The 17,142-nt window shown below is 40.8% G+C and overlaps 2 protein-coding genes across 5 annotated transcripts in view; both read right to left on the bottom strand.

The window, feature by feature from the left end:
• The window catches only part of atf7a (activating transcription factor 7a), a 71,559-nt gene extending 67,515 nt beyond the window's left edge, over nt 1–4,044 (bottom strand). For 2 of the 3 annotated variants that reach the window (XM_034172317.1, XM_034172319.1), the window contains exon 1: nt 3,995–4,044. The gene's annotated coding sequence lies outside the window, so the exon portion shown is untranslated. Of the gene's footprint in view, nt 1–3,064; nt 3,937–3,994 lie in introns of those variants that run through there. The other variant, XM_034172318.1, reaches the window with a different exon arrangement.
• A 7,193-nt stretch (nt 4,045–11,237) lies between these two features.
• asb8 (ankyrin repeat and SOCS box containing 8) overlaps nt 11,238–17,142 on the bottom strand; it is a 34,392-nt gene continuing 28,487 nt past the window's right edge. The window contains exons 2-5 of one of the 2 annotated variants that reach the window (XM_034172322.1): nt 16,309–16,509; nt 16,124–16,228; nt 13,505–14,170; nt 11,238–13,442 (exon numbers count right to left, since the gene is read on the bottom strand). In XM_034172322.1, coding sequence (XP_034028213.1) covers nt 13,535–14,170; nt 16,124–16,228; nt 16,309–16,437 — 870 coding nt within the window. In that variant the 5' untranslated portion in view covers nt 16,438–16,509 and the 3' untranslated portion in view covers nt 11,238–13,442; nt 13,505–13,534. Of the gene's footprint in view, nt 14,171–16,123; nt 16,229–16,308; nt 16,510–17,142 lie in introns of both variants that reach the window. The other variant, XM_034172320.1, reaches the window with a different exon arrangement.

The following is a 17,142-nucleotide window of genomic DNA, read 5'->3' as shown; positions in this document are numbered from 1 at the left end:
AACGGTTTGGTCTGCTGGCTGTTCTCTGCTCTACGTGCACTTTAAGTCAATCAAGTTTTTCATCGACAGGCTGCAGAGCGGATTTATCAATGTGGCTTTTACAGAAAAGCTCAGCTCCAGAGCCCTGTTTTTCACAGGCTGTGCTCACGTTCACGTGCAGCCTAAGTGACTGAGGATTACACCAACCGCCTGCGCTTATGGTCCGGGAAAGATCCAAAACTTGTAAAGACGTGAAAAAATAAATAATTATCCAGGAAAACAGAAAGGGATACACTAAATCTGACAATCTGCATGATGGTGCAGTGACAGTGTGCCACTGCTTAGGGAGAGCCCTGGACTATTGATGTTGTTTAAAAATGCAGAATTACTTTTTATCTGATTACTCAATTAATAGATTAAAAATTTGCTAGAATACTCGCTTTCCAAAATATTCCATAGCTGAAGCCCTATACCAAATAAACAATGAAGAAAAGCACTGTCTGATATGTAGCCTGTCTACTCCAGTGGTGTTGATTACAATGCTGTCAAGCATGGCTGAGACCTCCATCACTCCTTGGTCAAATTAGCTACAAGAGACAGAGGCAAAGCAACCAGCTGTCATTAATTTTCAATCATAGCATGCATTTTACAGCAACAAGAGATAAATGGTTGCTATGCCCGCAGCTAGACGGGGCCAAAACAAACAAGACGTCTACGAGGTCTGTTAGAAAAGTATCCGACCTTTTTATTTTTTGCAAAAACCATATGGATTTGAATCACGTGTGATTGCATCAGCCAAGCTTGAACCTTCGTGCGCATGCGTGAGTTTTTTCACACCTGTCGGTTGCATCATTCGCCTGTGAGCATGCTTTGTGGGAGGAGTGGTCCAGCCCCCTTGGCGGATTTTCATTGTCAGGAAAATGGCTGAGCGACTGCCGCTTTGCTGCATCAAAATTTTTTCAGAAACTGTGAGAGACAGCCAGGTGGAAACCATTCCGAAAATTCAGATGGCTCTCTGTGAAGATCTTATGGGCATCACACAGATTAAGGAGCATTACAACCGGATTAAAGACGGTCCACAGCAGCTGCGGGCGCGCCGCGCTTCGAGCGGCCATCGACAGGCTGAAATGACCAGATCATTTCCAAAGTGAAGGCTGTGTTGATCCGGGACGTCGTCTGACTACCAGAGAAATGGCAAGACAGGTGGACATAGCACTTTTTCAGCACATTACACTGTTACAGGAGATTTTGTAACGAAAGACGTGCGGCGGAATTCGCGCGTCAGGATGGAGCCGCGTAATGGCGCAGAACAAAAAGCACCTCCGTGTTGGAAGTCTCACGGGACATGCCCAGCTCTTCCACCATTCGGAAGATTCAGACAGCTTTGGCTGGCTTTTCAGTTGAGTGAGTATCCGAGAAACTGTCGAAGATCTGGGCATGTCACATGTCCTGTGAGACCAACACGGAGGTGCTTTCGTTCCGCGCCATTAGCGGCTCCGTGGCGAATTTCTCCACTCCTGTTTTCATGACAAAATCTCCTTTAACAGTGGAATGTGCCGGAAAAGTGCTATGTCCACCTTTTCTGCCATTTCTCTGGTCAGACGACGTCCCGGATCAACACAGCATTCAGTTTGGAAATGATGTGGTCGTTTCAGCCTGTCGATCGCCGCTCGGAGCGCGGCGCGTCCTCCGCCATTGTGCGCTGTCTTTAAACCGGCTGTAACACTCCTTAATCTGTGTGATGCCCATAAAATCGTCCCTGAAAGCCATCTGAATTTTCCGAATGGTGTCCACCTGGCTGTCTCTCAGTTTCTAGAAAAATTTGATGCAGCGCTGCTCCAGCCGTTCAGACATTTTCCTCACAATGAAAATCCGACGAGGGGGGTGGACCAGTGCTCACTCAAAGCCTGCTCACAGGCGAATGACGCATCCGAAAGGCGTGAAAAAACTCACGCATGCGCACGAAGGTTCAAGCTTGGCTGATGCAATCACACGTGATTCAAATCCATATGGTTTTTGCAAAAAATAAAAAGGTCGGATTGTTTTCTAACAGACCTCGTATTTTATACAAATGCTGACAAATTAAGACATGCCAATCTGAGTGAAGGAAGTGTGACTGCAGCATGACATACTTTGGTTGGTTGTTGATTTTATTTATTTGTTATAAAGGTCATAGTCAAACTTAAAAATTTCAAACCTAAACTACATTTCTTTGTCATAAGGTCTGATTGCCATTTTTTACATATATATCGGCAGAAATAGCGCATTGGAACTTTTTCCTCTCTAATATAGGCACTGTATCAACTAGAGGTGGGCGGATCAATCCTAATATCGATAATATCGATACCAACGCTGGTATTGATATTGAACAATCCTCGTGTAAAAAGACCGATACTCAAGCTTTTTTCTCTCGCACATGCACTGACTGTTGCGCACACAGATTCATCAAAGTCTACTCTCTATCTGTAAGAGCAGCGCTGCACTGTGTCACACAACACGGAGCAGTGCACCCTTGTATTGTGGTTTGTCAGCTCTTTAACTCAGGAGATTTTGTTTTAAGTTGTGTTGAGTGATATTTTTTTAAACAAAAATGTTGATTGTGATAATAAAGTATTTTGTTGTCACGTACAATGTTTGGCGAAATTCTATCCTAGGTCTTTTGGATCCTTTGAATCTATGAAGCTTAAATATGAAAAAGTATCGGTATCAGCATTGATATCGGCGATACTGGGCCTGTATTTACTTGGTATTGGATCAATACCAAAATTCCCGGTATCACCCACCTCTAGTATCAACCTCTCCCCACAAAACCACATAAAAAAACATCAATCTACAGTATTGTCAGTGCACTATTAAAACAACACATAAATATTGAAAAGGACATATTGAAAAGGGCTTTCCCAAATAGTAAAACATAATACACAGAGCGATTTATGGTGCCTGAATATAATTTTAAAAACTGATATATTGCTGTTTTCATTTATATAATTACTGAGAATGAGTCAAAAATTGGTTTGATATATCAGGATGCAGCTTTCTTTATGTAATGGAATGAGATACAAGTCATTCCAAAAACATGACCTACATTTGTGATGAAGGTGCTTGACGTGTGGAGATGTGAATCCTGAGGCGTTCACAACAGGTCACATTGCAATTCGATGGATATCATTTTTACTTTAAAGGGCTGTTAAGACTCTTCAAGCAAACCCAGATCACTATTACAGAATATTACAACTCAAAATAATACAAACAAGTAGTTTTTGCTGAGATTAAGAAGACCAACGTCAAAAAACAAACAAAAAAAAAACCGATGTTTGGCTAACGGCGGTTCCTTCTTCAGACAACGATGGTTAGCATAAAAAAGTTTGTCTTCTTAGCGTCCATTAACGTCTGTCTAAGCAAACTAGCCCCGCCTTTTCCCGTAACAAATCCGCCCACTCTTCTCGGCTATTGGCTACAAGCACGTCAGTCATCTCTATCTAATGCTCGCAAAGCGGTTGGAACCTGTCAGTAACATCAAAGACAAGAATCTAATTGGCTAAAACACGAAATCAACTTCTTTCTTTTTTTTTTTCTTTTCTTCTTTTTTTTTGCATTCACGAAAAACTGCTGGCTAGCACCAGCGGCTACAACAAGGCCGAGCGCACGTTGGAAATGAGTAATAACAGCGCTACTACAACTTTGAGCGGTAACAAGACACACTTAAAAACACAGTTATGATTATTTCCACAGTGAAACCGTGCGTTTTAAAGGCATTTCACGATATGAGTTAAGAATAAAGAAAGACAGCTAAGTTAGACAGTTAAGACAGTTAAGTTGGTTAGCGGTCTGACACACAGCAGTGCAAAAACAGTCCGAATGAGCTGCCACAACAAATTTGACAATTTACCGAAGGTGCAGTTTTGATGATGAAAACCACTGAAAAGTGATACACATGACGATAGTTTCACATAAGTTAATGTTGTCTACAAATGTCTGGTCATTTTGAAGGGTAATAAAGTGTTTACAAACTCACCCTTGCGCCCCTCTCTCTGGCTCCCCTCACCTCTCTCCTCTCTCTTGGAATTTGACACGCCCCTCGACGACGAGTCATCGCGAGAATTCACGTTAGTTCAAGCTTCACTTTAATGTTTTTTTTTTTTTAATTGAGAAAGTACATATACAACATAAATGGCATTTCACAAATAGAGAAACAATTTGAATATTGCCACAACAGGCTACAGAACTGAATGATGACCAGCATACAAGTAAAGGACATATAGAAATAAATTAAATTTTACAAAGAAATATAAATAATAAAGTAAAATAAAAAGACAAATAAAATCAATTTAAACTAGGGGTTTTCTGATAAGTTCAATTCGTTAAACATACAATGCAGTTCCATGGCTTGATTTTTGTTCATAAATTTCACAGATGAGAAGTAGAGGCAGAGTTCCTTGTGAAAGTGAAGAAGGATGGTTTTGTCTTCAGGAAACGACACTTGTGAATGAAGAATTTACCCAACACAATTATTACATTTAGAACACTCAAATTTCTTTTCTTTTCCTAGAATTCCAAATATGATGTCATATTTTGAAAAATCAATTAAGTTTGGGATTCTAGGAAAAAGCCAGTAATTCACGTCATCCCACAAAGCTTTTGCGTATATACAATCATAAAATAAGTGATCAGTTGACTCAATTTCCCGTTCGCAAAAAGAACAACTGTTATCGTCAAAAGCAATTCGGTGTCTGAGAAAATCTTTTGAAGGATAAACATCTGAGATTCACTTTAAATCGACGGCAGGAAGGTCCGAAATGTGTTTTGTACTTTTTTTTAATCCAGAAACTTTATTGAAAATAACAAGTATACAAACATAGAAAACAGAGGAACGAAGGTCCAGGGGTATCAAACAATTATATAGTGACAGTTTATCGCCTTTTGGTTGCTTGATTTAGAAATTAGTTTGACATATTGTTAAGTCTCTTTAAGGAACGGTACAAATTAGGTTTTCTGCTGTTGAATTTACACTTATGAATAAACTTTTTTCACTTATGAATAAACTTTTGTGTCGTGGAGGAAGATGGCGTGATGTCATTGTTGCGTGATTGTCATGGCAACAGCAACGCCATTTCCCAGCGTATTTATTTATTTATGAATCAAATACAAGCAGGTACTGTACAAAATCGTAAAATAGCTGCATACATGAAAATAAAAAAAACATAAAGGGCTTATTGTATATTATTTAAAAATAATATAAGGCAACCAAACATTTACAGATCAAACTTGTCAATCAAAGAAGCTAGTTTTGAAGCATTATTTGATTCAATCAATGATAAAGACTTATAATGAAGTTTTTACTCATTTCTCCAAAGAGTAATGTTTGGATTTGTCTGGGGGGAAAAGGACATTTGTATATGTAATGCTTGCATTTCCCAGTTACTGAAAGTGTGTGTTTCACACACGCTTTCACGTGGTCGGGAACTTGGCACATTTCAACAGAAATGGCGAGTTTTCACTTGTAAAATGAGCTACCAGTACCAGGATAATTTCCTCGGTGAGGAGTTAGCAAACGATGTGTCGTCACCATCATGTTACTCTTATTTTCTTCTACTAAGAGAGTTTGTTAGTGAATTTCTAAGGCAACTGGGCTTCAAAGGTGGCCTCAGCAGAAAGCCCGAAGCAAGCAAATACCTGGACATTCAGAACCGGGCTGGAAGAGCAGCAGGAGCACGTTGAGCGGAGAGGGAACGTCTCATTGTTCAGGCCTGTGAATGACGTGAAGGAAGTCATTGCCACGGCAGGAGAACAGATGCGCAGCCGGTAACAGCGAAAGACAGCGACAGCATTTGGAGGAACGGTGTTCATTCAGTCCCACAAAATAATGCACGAAGGATATTGTTATTATTACTGTTTTTCCTTTCCACAAGCTTAACAGCTACAAAAAGCAGCAGCATTTGGAGGAACGGTGCTTAATCAGTCAAGTCCCACAACAACAAGCGAAGAATATTATTATTACCTGAGGCCAAAATATGACCATAGGGGAATTGCGAAGACTTTGCGTCCATCCGTCCATTTGTCTGTGCTCACCATAAGTCCATTCCTATTACTGCCAGGGTCTTCAAATTTACAGGGAGCTTTCTTGGGACACAGGCCTTGGACAAGTTCAAAGGTTCAATCAGTTTATTTCAAACAAACAAGTCATAGAAGTACATAGAATTTTTTTCCCATTATTATCTTGGCCAGGTTGTCATTGCAAATGAGAACCGGTTCTCAGTTGACTAACTTGGTTAAATACAGGATAAATAAATAAAAACAAATTAAAGGTATATATGTTTTTTAAAAAGTATGCTACTTTGGTATGGTGCTGATCAACTTTTTGTTAGTTCTGATAACTTAAGTGGGGTTACAGTGCATATAAATTATGTTAAATCTGAGCTTTCCACAATTACTGAATTAGTTCTTTGTAATCCCCCCCAATGTTAATGTCAATAAGGTGAGTCCTTTTGGCTTCTCCCATTTTGTTCAGAGTCACCACAGTACTTGCTGCATGGACCTGCATTTTGATTTGGCTTAGGTTTTACACCGGATGTCTATCCGATATGAGATGTATAAGAATCTGCAGATAAGAACAGAGCACAGCTGGCATTGAACTGGTGACCTTCTTGTTGGGGAGCAAGTGTAGTAACCACATACAGCATCAATATTAAGTTTCTGAAAAGGTAAACTCATACTCACTAGGTAATGGTACCCAAATGACTGACCACTGGCTGACAATGCTAGACAGTTCTGGAATCCATCCAAGTGTGTGTCACATTTGGTCCAAACTGAATAAAAAAAACCCCTCACATTTCTTGACCTTGGCAATAATAAAATTTAACGCAATTTCAGGCCAAACATTCACTGACATACAAAGTTTGGTAGAACACACCAAACAGACCTAAGAGGAGTAAGCCAACTAACAGACAGGCAGACAGGACCTTGACCTCAGTGACTGAACTTTGGCAAATTTGACCTTGGTGGGCAATTCAGAACCCACCCGTATATGTGTGTAAAATCTGATGAAAACTGGAGTGGAAACTTAAATTATGTCCTTTGACACAATACCTTTACCCCAGTGATTGACCTTTTGTAAATTTAATGCTACCTGAGCAATCCCAGAAAACACTAATATTTGTATGACAAGTTTGGTGGACATATGCACTAGGGGGAAATCATAACTGCGACCTTTCTCACAACAAACCCTTTTAAGGGCAATTGTGCAGTTGAATGTAATCCACATATGAAGTTGGTAAAATATGAGGCAAAAGAGCCAGAAGGCATAGGGGACCAAACAGCATTTTTAACCTTTGACCCCAATGACCTTGACCTTCATCAAAACAACCCCCTTAAGGGATATTCTGGGACCAGCCAATATGCACATAGCAACTTTGGTGGATATAGGCCAAAGCACCCCAGAGAAGTACAAATACATGGAGCATGGTGGATTAGTGGTTAGTACTGTTGCCTCACCTCACAGCAAGAAGGTCATGGGTTCAACTCCCACCTGTGGCCTTTCCGTGTGGAGTTTGCATGTTCTCTCGTGTTTGCGTGGGTTTCCTCCTCCCACATTTAAAGACCTGCAGTTTAGGTGAACTGGAAACTTTATAATTGTCCAGGTCTCCCTTGCAAAAGAGGTCTAGGTCTCAATGGGACTAACCTGATTAAATCAAGGTTAAATAACCACATAAATGTTTCTGAAATTATAGTATGATGATGTTAATGTAATGCATGTCTGTCGTGAGAATTACGTTGATCCTACATTGTCCTTTGGCCTCCACATTAGAAATATTACGAGGACTGCTTTCTTCCACCTGCGAAATATAGCGAAGATTCGTCCCATCCTGTCTATGGTTGATGCTGAGACCCTGATCCATGCGTTTATCTCTTCTAGACTGGACTACTGCAATGTTCTATTTTCTGGTTTACCGCAGTCTAGGATTAGGGGTCTCCAATTGGTTCAAAATGCTGCAGTCAGACTTTTGACATGAAGCAGAAAGTTTGACCACATTACACCCATTTTGGCATCCCTTCACTGGCTTCCTGTCCCAGTGAGATCAGATTTTAAGGTTCTGCTACTAGTCTATAAAATTGTTCACGGACTGGCACCTCCCTACCTAGCTGACCTAATTAAACCTTACGTACCAGCCCGGCTTTGCGTTCTCAGGGTGCGGAACTACTTTGTGTCCCTAGTGTGAATAAGAAGTCTGCAGGTCACAGAGTTTTCTCTTATCGTGCCCCTGTTCTGTGGAATGACTTCCCTGCGTCAGTCAAACAGTCAGATTTTGTGGAGACTTTCAAGTCCAGACTTAAGACACACTTATTTTCCCTTTCATATGGCTAGCATACCGGTACAGTTGTTTTACGCTTTTTACTCTTTTAGTTCATTTTATTAGGAAACAGAGCGTGCTGCGGCCTCAACTTCACCTAAATTCTGGGTCTTTCAGTGAAGCTTAGGGCTAGTGGCCGGCGATCACCTTAGTATTTCTTCTGTTTTTCTTGTTGATTAATGCTGGCAAATTATACAGTATTTCTTGTCTTTCTGATGCCTGATTCTGTTTTTCTCTGTTTAAGGTGCAGCTCCATCCAGAGATGGGAGTTGTATTTGTGTTGGCGACCCTCCTGTCCTGTGCAACAACAGCATTTCTTGTATAGTCGCCCGTGAATTGTTCTGTAATTTATGTTTGTAGCATGGCCCAAGCAGAGGGTCACCCCTTTGAATCTGGTCTGCTTGAGGTTTCTTTCTCAGAGGGAGTTTTTCCTTACCACTGTTGCTCTGGGGGTTAGTAAGTTTAGACCTTACCTGTGTGAAGTGCCTTGAGGCAATTCTGTTGTGATTTGGCGCTGTATAAATGAAAATAATTTGAAAATAGAATTCTGATACTTAGTTGTTGTTTGGTCATTATGATTTCCATGTAGGGACCAAGTGCTAATAATCGATGACAATATTCTGTGCAGTTAGCACAGCGAGCATAGGATTAATGGAGTCATCAGTCCAGTGGAGTGAGTGGATTTGCAAAATTTTTGTATCCAAGTCTATAAATATGACAATGTTCAGCTGTGGAATTTTGGGTTCTGATAGATACAGGCGAGGACTAGTGAGCCTCCTATTTAAGGCCATGATCACATTTTTTTAAACATGCACAGTGACTATAACATGACATAAACACAGTCAGGTCCTACATAGTTGCTTAGGAAGGCTTGTTACTGACAAATTGTATTTATATATCGATTTGATGATCAAAGCACTTTACAGTGATGTCTCTCATTCACTTGCCAATGTCAGGATGCTGCCATGCAAGGTGCCCACTACACACGGGAAGCAACTTGGGGATTAAGGACCTGAGTGATTTGCTGATCTAACTGGGATTTCAACTGAGGAGCTTCTGGTCACAAGCCCACCACTTTAACCACTTGACTATCACCTCAGCCGACAGTTATTGCCAAATACTTGGTAAGCAACTGATTTTATTTGTAAAATTTTACTCAAAGTGCAGCATCTCCAGTTGGTTTTCAAGTGGAGCATCAAAGTGTATGAAACATTGAACTTTGACTCTTATGTCCTTTAATGTATGGTGTGTAAAGATAAGACAAACATATGATAAAAAGACCTATATTATTCCAAAATGCAAATCATTATCAATATACATCACATGCAAACATATATTCTGGATATATGAACCTTTGTGTTGACAAACAAGAGCGACCTCCACTGTATCATTTAAGAACTGAATATGTTGAATAGGTATGTTTTTAATTTTGAGGTCAAGGGGACTCCCACACTTCATCTGGCTGCAGCTGAAAGGTGGCCACTTTCCAGAGATGGAGATGGACTGGTTGTCTGTCTGGGTGGCTAATCTCCAGGACCCAAGGTTCTGTGGTGTGGATGCGGTGATGAGCGACACCAGCACATGCTCCCAGCCTGGACCTTTCAACATTAGCTTGATTTTTTTTTATTGCCTTTTGAAAATAATTATATTTTTCTTCTCCATATGACTTTAACTGCTGTTGTATAATTCAACTGCAGTGTCAAAAATAATTTAAACTTTAATTCCGCTGTCACCCTCATTCAAGATCTGCTCTTCAAATGTGATCTCTTTGGTACAAGCAAGCTGCTGCTGCTTATCATGTCTCCTCTGCAGCAGACCAGGGGGGCATTGCGAGTACCAGATCCATCCCTTCAGTCAGATCCACTCTATGCATGCACACAATTACATGCGCGAAGCCGTTGATTGCCAATCGGAACAACCCCATGTTTAATGTTTATGCGTTTTACAGTGGGAGTGTTTTGTTTAGACCTATTAAGACAACTTAGTAGTTACTACCAATCCAAAAAGCAGTCTGCACATCCCCCCAACAGATCTGGTACAGACAGACATGTCACAAAGTGCAGACTGGATCAGTGGGCACGTCTCACAGAAAGTTGGAATCCAGACGGTGATTTCTGTGACATATGTCACAGAAGTTGAAGATGAACCCTTTCAAACCTACAATTTGCTTTTAGGCATGCAGTTTCTACATGCAGAGTAGGAGAATTAAGAGACTTTATGCAAGTTTAACATGACATCCCAACAACGAAAGTAAAATGCAGATAAAATGAATCCTTTACAGGTGTTAGAGAAAAAACATGTGGCTGGTTAGATTATACAAAATATCAGAGCAAAATATGCACGATCAACTGAAGTACAGGGTGGGCCAATAAAATGTTACCACTTTTTGATTGTACACAAGTTTCTGAAATGAGAACTTATTCGAAAATTTTATTTACAGACTTGTAACAGCGGCATCAAATTAACATTTGATACCAAAGGTTTCCCACTTTGTCTCTTGTTTTCCGCACAGTTCAATAATTGATGACATGTTCAATCCACGCTCCTCTTCTTTGGATTACAGCTGCAACATGCACATTGAAGTTTGTGATGACACTGCCACACATCTCAAGAGGGATGAAAAAGAAATTCAGAGAATCCCCCTTGAGATGTGTGGCAGTGTCATGACAAACTTCAATGTGCATGTTGCAGCTGTAATCCAAAGAAGAGGAGCGTGGATTGAACATGTCATCAATTATTAAACTGTGAAGAAAACAAGAGAAAGTGGGAAACCTCTGGTATCAAATGTTAATTTGATGCTTCTGTTACAAGTCTATAAATAAAATTTTCGAATAAGTTCTCATTTCAAAAACTTGTGTACGATCAAAAAGTGGTAACATTTTATTGGCCCACCCTGTATAATGGAAAGAATGAATAGGATACAAAGTCATTTACTTTCATTAAACAAACAAAAAGCCACTTTGTAGGTGTTCACAAGACAAAGGATATTTTCATACATATGCAGAATAAACAAAATCAAGCACACAAATGGTCAGATTTTAGACAGATAGTGGAACAATTACATTTTGCAAGCTTATAGAGTAAATATTTGAAGAACAAAAAACTAAGCCCCTTAGTAATCATGCCATTACATGGTGTAACACTTAACATGTAGCTTAAAATAATTGTGTTTTTGCTGGAAAAGCGCAGCAATAATCAGCACCCTTGAAAACCCTAACTTTTGCAAATCTATACTTATTAAAAAAATCTGCTTGGCAAATGCAACTTTCATGAAATGAAAGCCCAATAAATACTAAACATTTACAGCAGGCAAGGTAACAGTTTTTAATCTGCATTTAATTTTTTTTCAGATGAATCCTTCATTGCGAGCCTGGTGATGGTCATCTGTCAAAAAGCAAAGTAAGGTTTTAGTATGTGGTTTCTGTTTGGTAGTCAACTCCACATGGGATCACAAAAAAAAAAAAAAAAAAAAAATAATACAGGAGGGAGAGATTGACTCTGTATCTGGGAATTTGTGAAGAAATGATTGGTTATTCATAAAGTAGGTGCTCACTTCAACTGCAGTGGTGCCCAAGTAAGTCCTGCATAAGCCATGTGGCTCATTGGGGCCGGTGGTTATCCCAGGCATGAAGGAGATGAGCGCCTACAACTCCCCCTGGATGTGACACCAGTCTGTTGTGGATTACTTCCTGCATTTACAGCTGGGTGAACTGAGATGACACAAGAAGTGTTTTGTCCACTAGAGACCATTGGTAGTCTAAAGCAAACTTTCTGAGAATGTTCCTAGCGTGGCAGGAGTACTGGTACATTGGTAAAATGTGTGCATTCCATTGGCTGAGACTCTGCTCTTTGTCATTTGGGTGCTTTTTGGGCCATTAGGTTATTGTGACAACTAAACTCTGCATGTTTGATATTTCCTTGTTATGCCTCATCTTATTTGTTAATGTTTGCATGACCAAAGCCAATGGTCACCTCATTGAGTCTCCCTATAATCAAAAAAATACCTGAGGGAGTTTTTCCCTTACCACTGTTGCTAGTGTGCTTGTTCATGGGGTGGGTAAGGTTAGAGCAGGGGTCAACCCTGTTCCTGGAGGTCACCTGTCCTGCATGTTTTGTAACTCTACCTGATCCACTCCCAGGCAATTAACTCGATCAGCTGTGCTCAGACAGTCAACAGCTGGAAGACACCACTTAACAAAAAAAAAAAAACAGGCATGACTTGAATAGGGTGACGTGGAAAACATACAGGGCAGGGGCTCTCCAGGAACAGGGCTGGTGTTTTCCACGTCAACCTACTCAAGTCACATCTGTTTTTTTTTAAGTGGTGTCTTAGCTGTTGATTGACTGAGCACACCTGACAGTTAGCCTAATTGCCTGGAAGTGGATCAGGGAGAGTTAGAAAACATGCAGGACAGGTGCCCTCCAGGAACAGGGTTGGTGACCCCTGGGTTAGACCTTACTCTTGTGAAGTGCGTTGGGGCAACTTATTTTCTGATTTGGCAATGTACAAATAAATTGACTTGAAGGACAGACAAATAGCATGATCCAAGTCTTTAGTTGATTTTTTAATCCTTTATCCCAATTCCACAATCAAAGGTGGAAGTGTTTCCCCAGGTCAAGCAGTTTAGGGCTTCATCGTCTTTAATTTAATCCTGCCAATACTAACGTAATCACCAAACGATCAAGACTTAACATGCGCTGCAAAAAACCCACACCAATCTATGTTCTATCACTACATTCAAACTTTAAAATGTAATTACTTAAGTCTTTCTCTGAAGTGATGTCAAATAAATACTAATACGTCCAACATACAGCAGAGCTCAGGCTGGTCTTGTCTTCTAACTCCTGTGGTGAATCACAGCAATACTAAAATTGTGTGTTTGCGTAGTGTGTATTTACAAAATAAAACAAAACAAAAGGTTGCAGAAAAATGCCAAGTCATCAAAAGTGCATAACGTTGTTTTAGGAAAATGACAGACATAAAATTGTTGCTCACTGTGATGTTGTGCTGTTTTTCAGTTAAAAAAACAAACAAACATTTCTACCTCTTTTCTGCCTTTGTTTCCAGGATCATTTGACACATGGAGCGCTACCAAACCGCCTCCTCTAAGGGGACTTTATTCCCTGTAAATGCACTGTAGTGATCTGTCTCAATCAGCAGATGTCTTAAGCCCCACCCCCTCCATTCCCTATATTATCTAGTCACCTTAGTCCCTCAGCAGTAGATAGTCTTTGACTGTCTCTGGTAAAGGAAGCTCTTTCACTGCGGTGGGAAGAAACTGCCCACCGAGACTCTGCCGAACAGCACAACGGGCTAAGGAGCGGAGTGTGGGAGCATGAGCCACCATGTTTTTCAGTCGTGCAAGCAGCTGGGGATCCTTACTCAACTCTCGGGGAAGGGTGCCGTCAGCCCGTCGGATCTCAAACCGCCCTGCAGCCCGGCAAAGCAACTCCAAGCACTCTTCCTCCTGTTCAGTGCCCAGGCCTCGGGCCAACAGAGCAACCAGTCGGGAGATCGGGGTCTGGCCCTTCAGGTTGGTAACGTGAACCTGAGCGCCATAGTCCAGTAACACTTTGACACTTTCGAGGTTACCCTTCATTGCTGCCCAGCTCAACGGTGTGTCATTGTTGTAGTCCCTGGTATTAGGACAGGCTCCGCTCTCCAGCAGGGCCCTCACACACTCAGGGTTATCTTTAAAGGCAGCCCAATGCAATGGAGTGTCCTTGTTGCCGTCCAGGGCATTTGGCTGTGCTCCATACTCCAACAGCAGCTCCACGCAGCTCTCATCTTTCTCTGCTGCATAGTGCAACGCTGTGCGGTTATATCCATCCAAAGCGTTCACCTGACAAGAAATTTCTTTTAAGGAACAGTCACGAGCAAGAGTTAAGAACACTTAACAGTGAAATAACCATGCTACTGGTTCTTCACAGTACCAACCATAAAAACACATCATTTATATTACTGCTAGAAAATTTTTTCCACCAAAAATTTCCCCATCTCCCTCCCATACTGTTTTCCTGCCCTTCAGGTTGACATTAGTTTCAGTTCATCAACTGTGCAGTCACCAAGAGGAAAGTTAACTGGTCAGAAATTCTGGTTTTCTGTGAGAAAACCCCTGTAATTGCAAGGTTCATTTAACAAATTACACAACTGCACTCAGGAAGTAGTGACAGCATCTGTATAGTTTAGGCCAAGCTCTAAATAAAGCTCAAGCAGCTGACCCATAGTGTGGCATTTTATTACAATGGAAGTAAGAAGCAGAGTAAAAACAAGAGAACAATAAGAGAACACAAAGTATGTCAAGATATAATAGAATATGACAGCAGTAGCAGTGTAAAACAACAATGCATCAAGAAGATATCGATATCAATTTGTCCTTTTTAGCAAATGGATTGCCACACAAACTTTACTTCTTTGACCAATAAATAAATAAATTCAGGCATGATGTGATCACTAACCTGTTACTCCAAGTCTCTAATTTCAAAGGCTCAATTTAATGATGTGCTTATAGTCAGCTGTATGTGTGGCATATGCCTCACAGACATTAAGAATTGAACAGATCCAGAGTAAACACAGCTTCCTAAATGTAATGACATAGGACTCTATGCATATTTAGAGTTTCATGAGAACACAGAGTTAAGACAGTTGCACACTACACAATAAAATTATAGGAATGTGTGTTTGTCGCAATCTTACAGGAAAAGTACATCATATTGCAGGATGCATATGGTAATTACAATAGGATCCTGTATTTTGGTGACAAGGGTGTATTTTATAAATTCATGTGTGCTTGAAACCTCTGCCAAGTGATCTGTGCTGTATTTCATTATGAGCCATTTAACAAAGTGTTACATATATACAGACAGAGGTGCACGCACACTACATGGCACACCCACCCATTACCAAGTACTACAGTTTATAAGTACACCCTCTGCAAGATGCAGATCATAAAAATCAGAGTTCCGTAATGACTTTGGGTGAGGTGGAGCTGGAAGAGTCACTGTTTAGACACCAAATGGAAGCAGCCAAAAGAAAGAAACAAGAAAGAGACAGAGAGAGAAAGAAGTGCACCCTTTGGAGAGAATGATGCGTCCGTATATCCTCTCTCAGTTCACACATGAGGGTGTCCAGGACACCCAGAGCTGGTGTCCTCATCATAACGGGACCTTAACCTGTTGCACTGCACCTGGATTCTCTTCCTTTGGTGCAAAGAACAAGCTGTCATCACAACAGGTATGTGATTATTCTGCAGTATGCTGCTGCGTTACGATAAGGTCATGCCATAACATATCATTGTGCGGTGTCCAGCCAATGTTAGTCTAATATCTACAGTGTATCATTCATGTGGATCTTGATGTATAAATTGAGAATTTTGTTTAATTATGAAAGTTTAAAATAAATTAATCAATTGCTCTAGATCAGGGGTGGCCAAGTTCGGTCCTCGAGAGCTACCTTCCTGACACTCTTAGTTGTCTCCCTGCTCCAACACACCTGAATCCAATGAAAGGCTCATTACTAACAAGTCTTTCATTGGATTCAGGTGTGTTGGAGCAGGGAGACAACTAAGAGTGTCAGGAAGGTAGCTCTCGAGGACCGAACTTGGCCACCCCTGATCTAGATGTTTGATAATGTTCTGTAAAACCCATTAAAATTTACAAATAGGAAATCATTCTTCTGGGAAGGGGGTATAGCTGGTTTTCAGCTCACCGGTGTTGTAATCTGAATATGATATAACATGTATAGGCTCCAGTGAGTCCTTTAATAGTTTCTATTACTTTCTGTGTTCTTACCGTACCTCTGCGCCTTTCTCCAACAACAGCTCCACACAGTCAGCATCAGCAACCATACAGGCACAGTGAAGGGGCTTCAGTGTGCCATGCATTCGGTTCACATCAGCTCCCTGAGGTACAGAAGAGGTAATGATATCAACACAACCAACAACATTAAGAGATAGTGTAGCTGAGAGAAGAGCAACCCTACCTTACGAATAAGATCCTCAACATTGTCATGAGGGAAGGAGCGGATGGCTGCAATAGTGCGGATGAGCCTCTCAGATAAGGAGTATTTACTTTGAATGCTTTGCATGATGTACCACATAGTAGAGCTCATATGGAACAGAGGACCATGGCACCCAGGCAAGGGTGACACTAAGGCACACCTTCTTCAGTTAGAGTTTTAATGCTGGAAGACAAATACAGAGATGCATTTTAGAAAAGATGGAATAAAACAAAATGCAGTGGTGATGGCCACCCTCATTTCTTTTTAATCATGTTGACTGATTGTAATTCTTCTTGAGGTGAAACTAGGAAGCAAACAGTACAAACAAAGAGCTTTTCAAGTCTACTGGCAAGTTAGTCAGTAGTTACTTGAGTCAAAGGGGCTGAGTACGAACAGCCAGGACCGCACCCACTGCCGTCGGGTGGGCATAGATCCTCATAAAAAGTCAATTCTTCGGCAAAAAAATTAATGTAATATTTGTTTTCACCTTCTACATTCAGGCAAAGCTGCCAAAAACTCCTGAGGATGGAGGCAATAGCATTGGAATCTATAACGAGAAGCCTTTTGTGTTCCCTCGAACAACAAATTCATGAAAATTAAATATAGGGGGTTTTGTTGTTGTTGTTGTTGTTTTCTTTTTGGGGGGTGGGGACACAGAAGGAGTCTACTCGACATCATTTTGGTACCAGTCTTCAGCCCCTTAGTGATCAGACCATACTGCTGTCAACTATGTGTTTTGGTTCATTTGTAATGACTAGGCTTGATTGTAGAGGTAGAATTGCTAAGCAGTTCACACTGATTCAGAAGGCTGTGATT

This window comes from Thalassophryne amazonica, chromosome 6 (genome assembly GCF_902500255.1).
Source record: "Thalassophryne amazonica chromosome 6, fThaAma1.1, whole genome shotgun sequence".
Classification (NCBI taxonomy): domain Eukaryota; kingdom Metazoa; phylum Chordata; class Actinopteri; order Batrachoidiformes; family Batrachoididae; genus Thalassophryne; species Thalassophryne amazonica.
The sequence above is the reverse complement of the archived record's forward strand: the minus strand, read 5'-3'. Positions and strand labels throughout refer to the sequence as shown.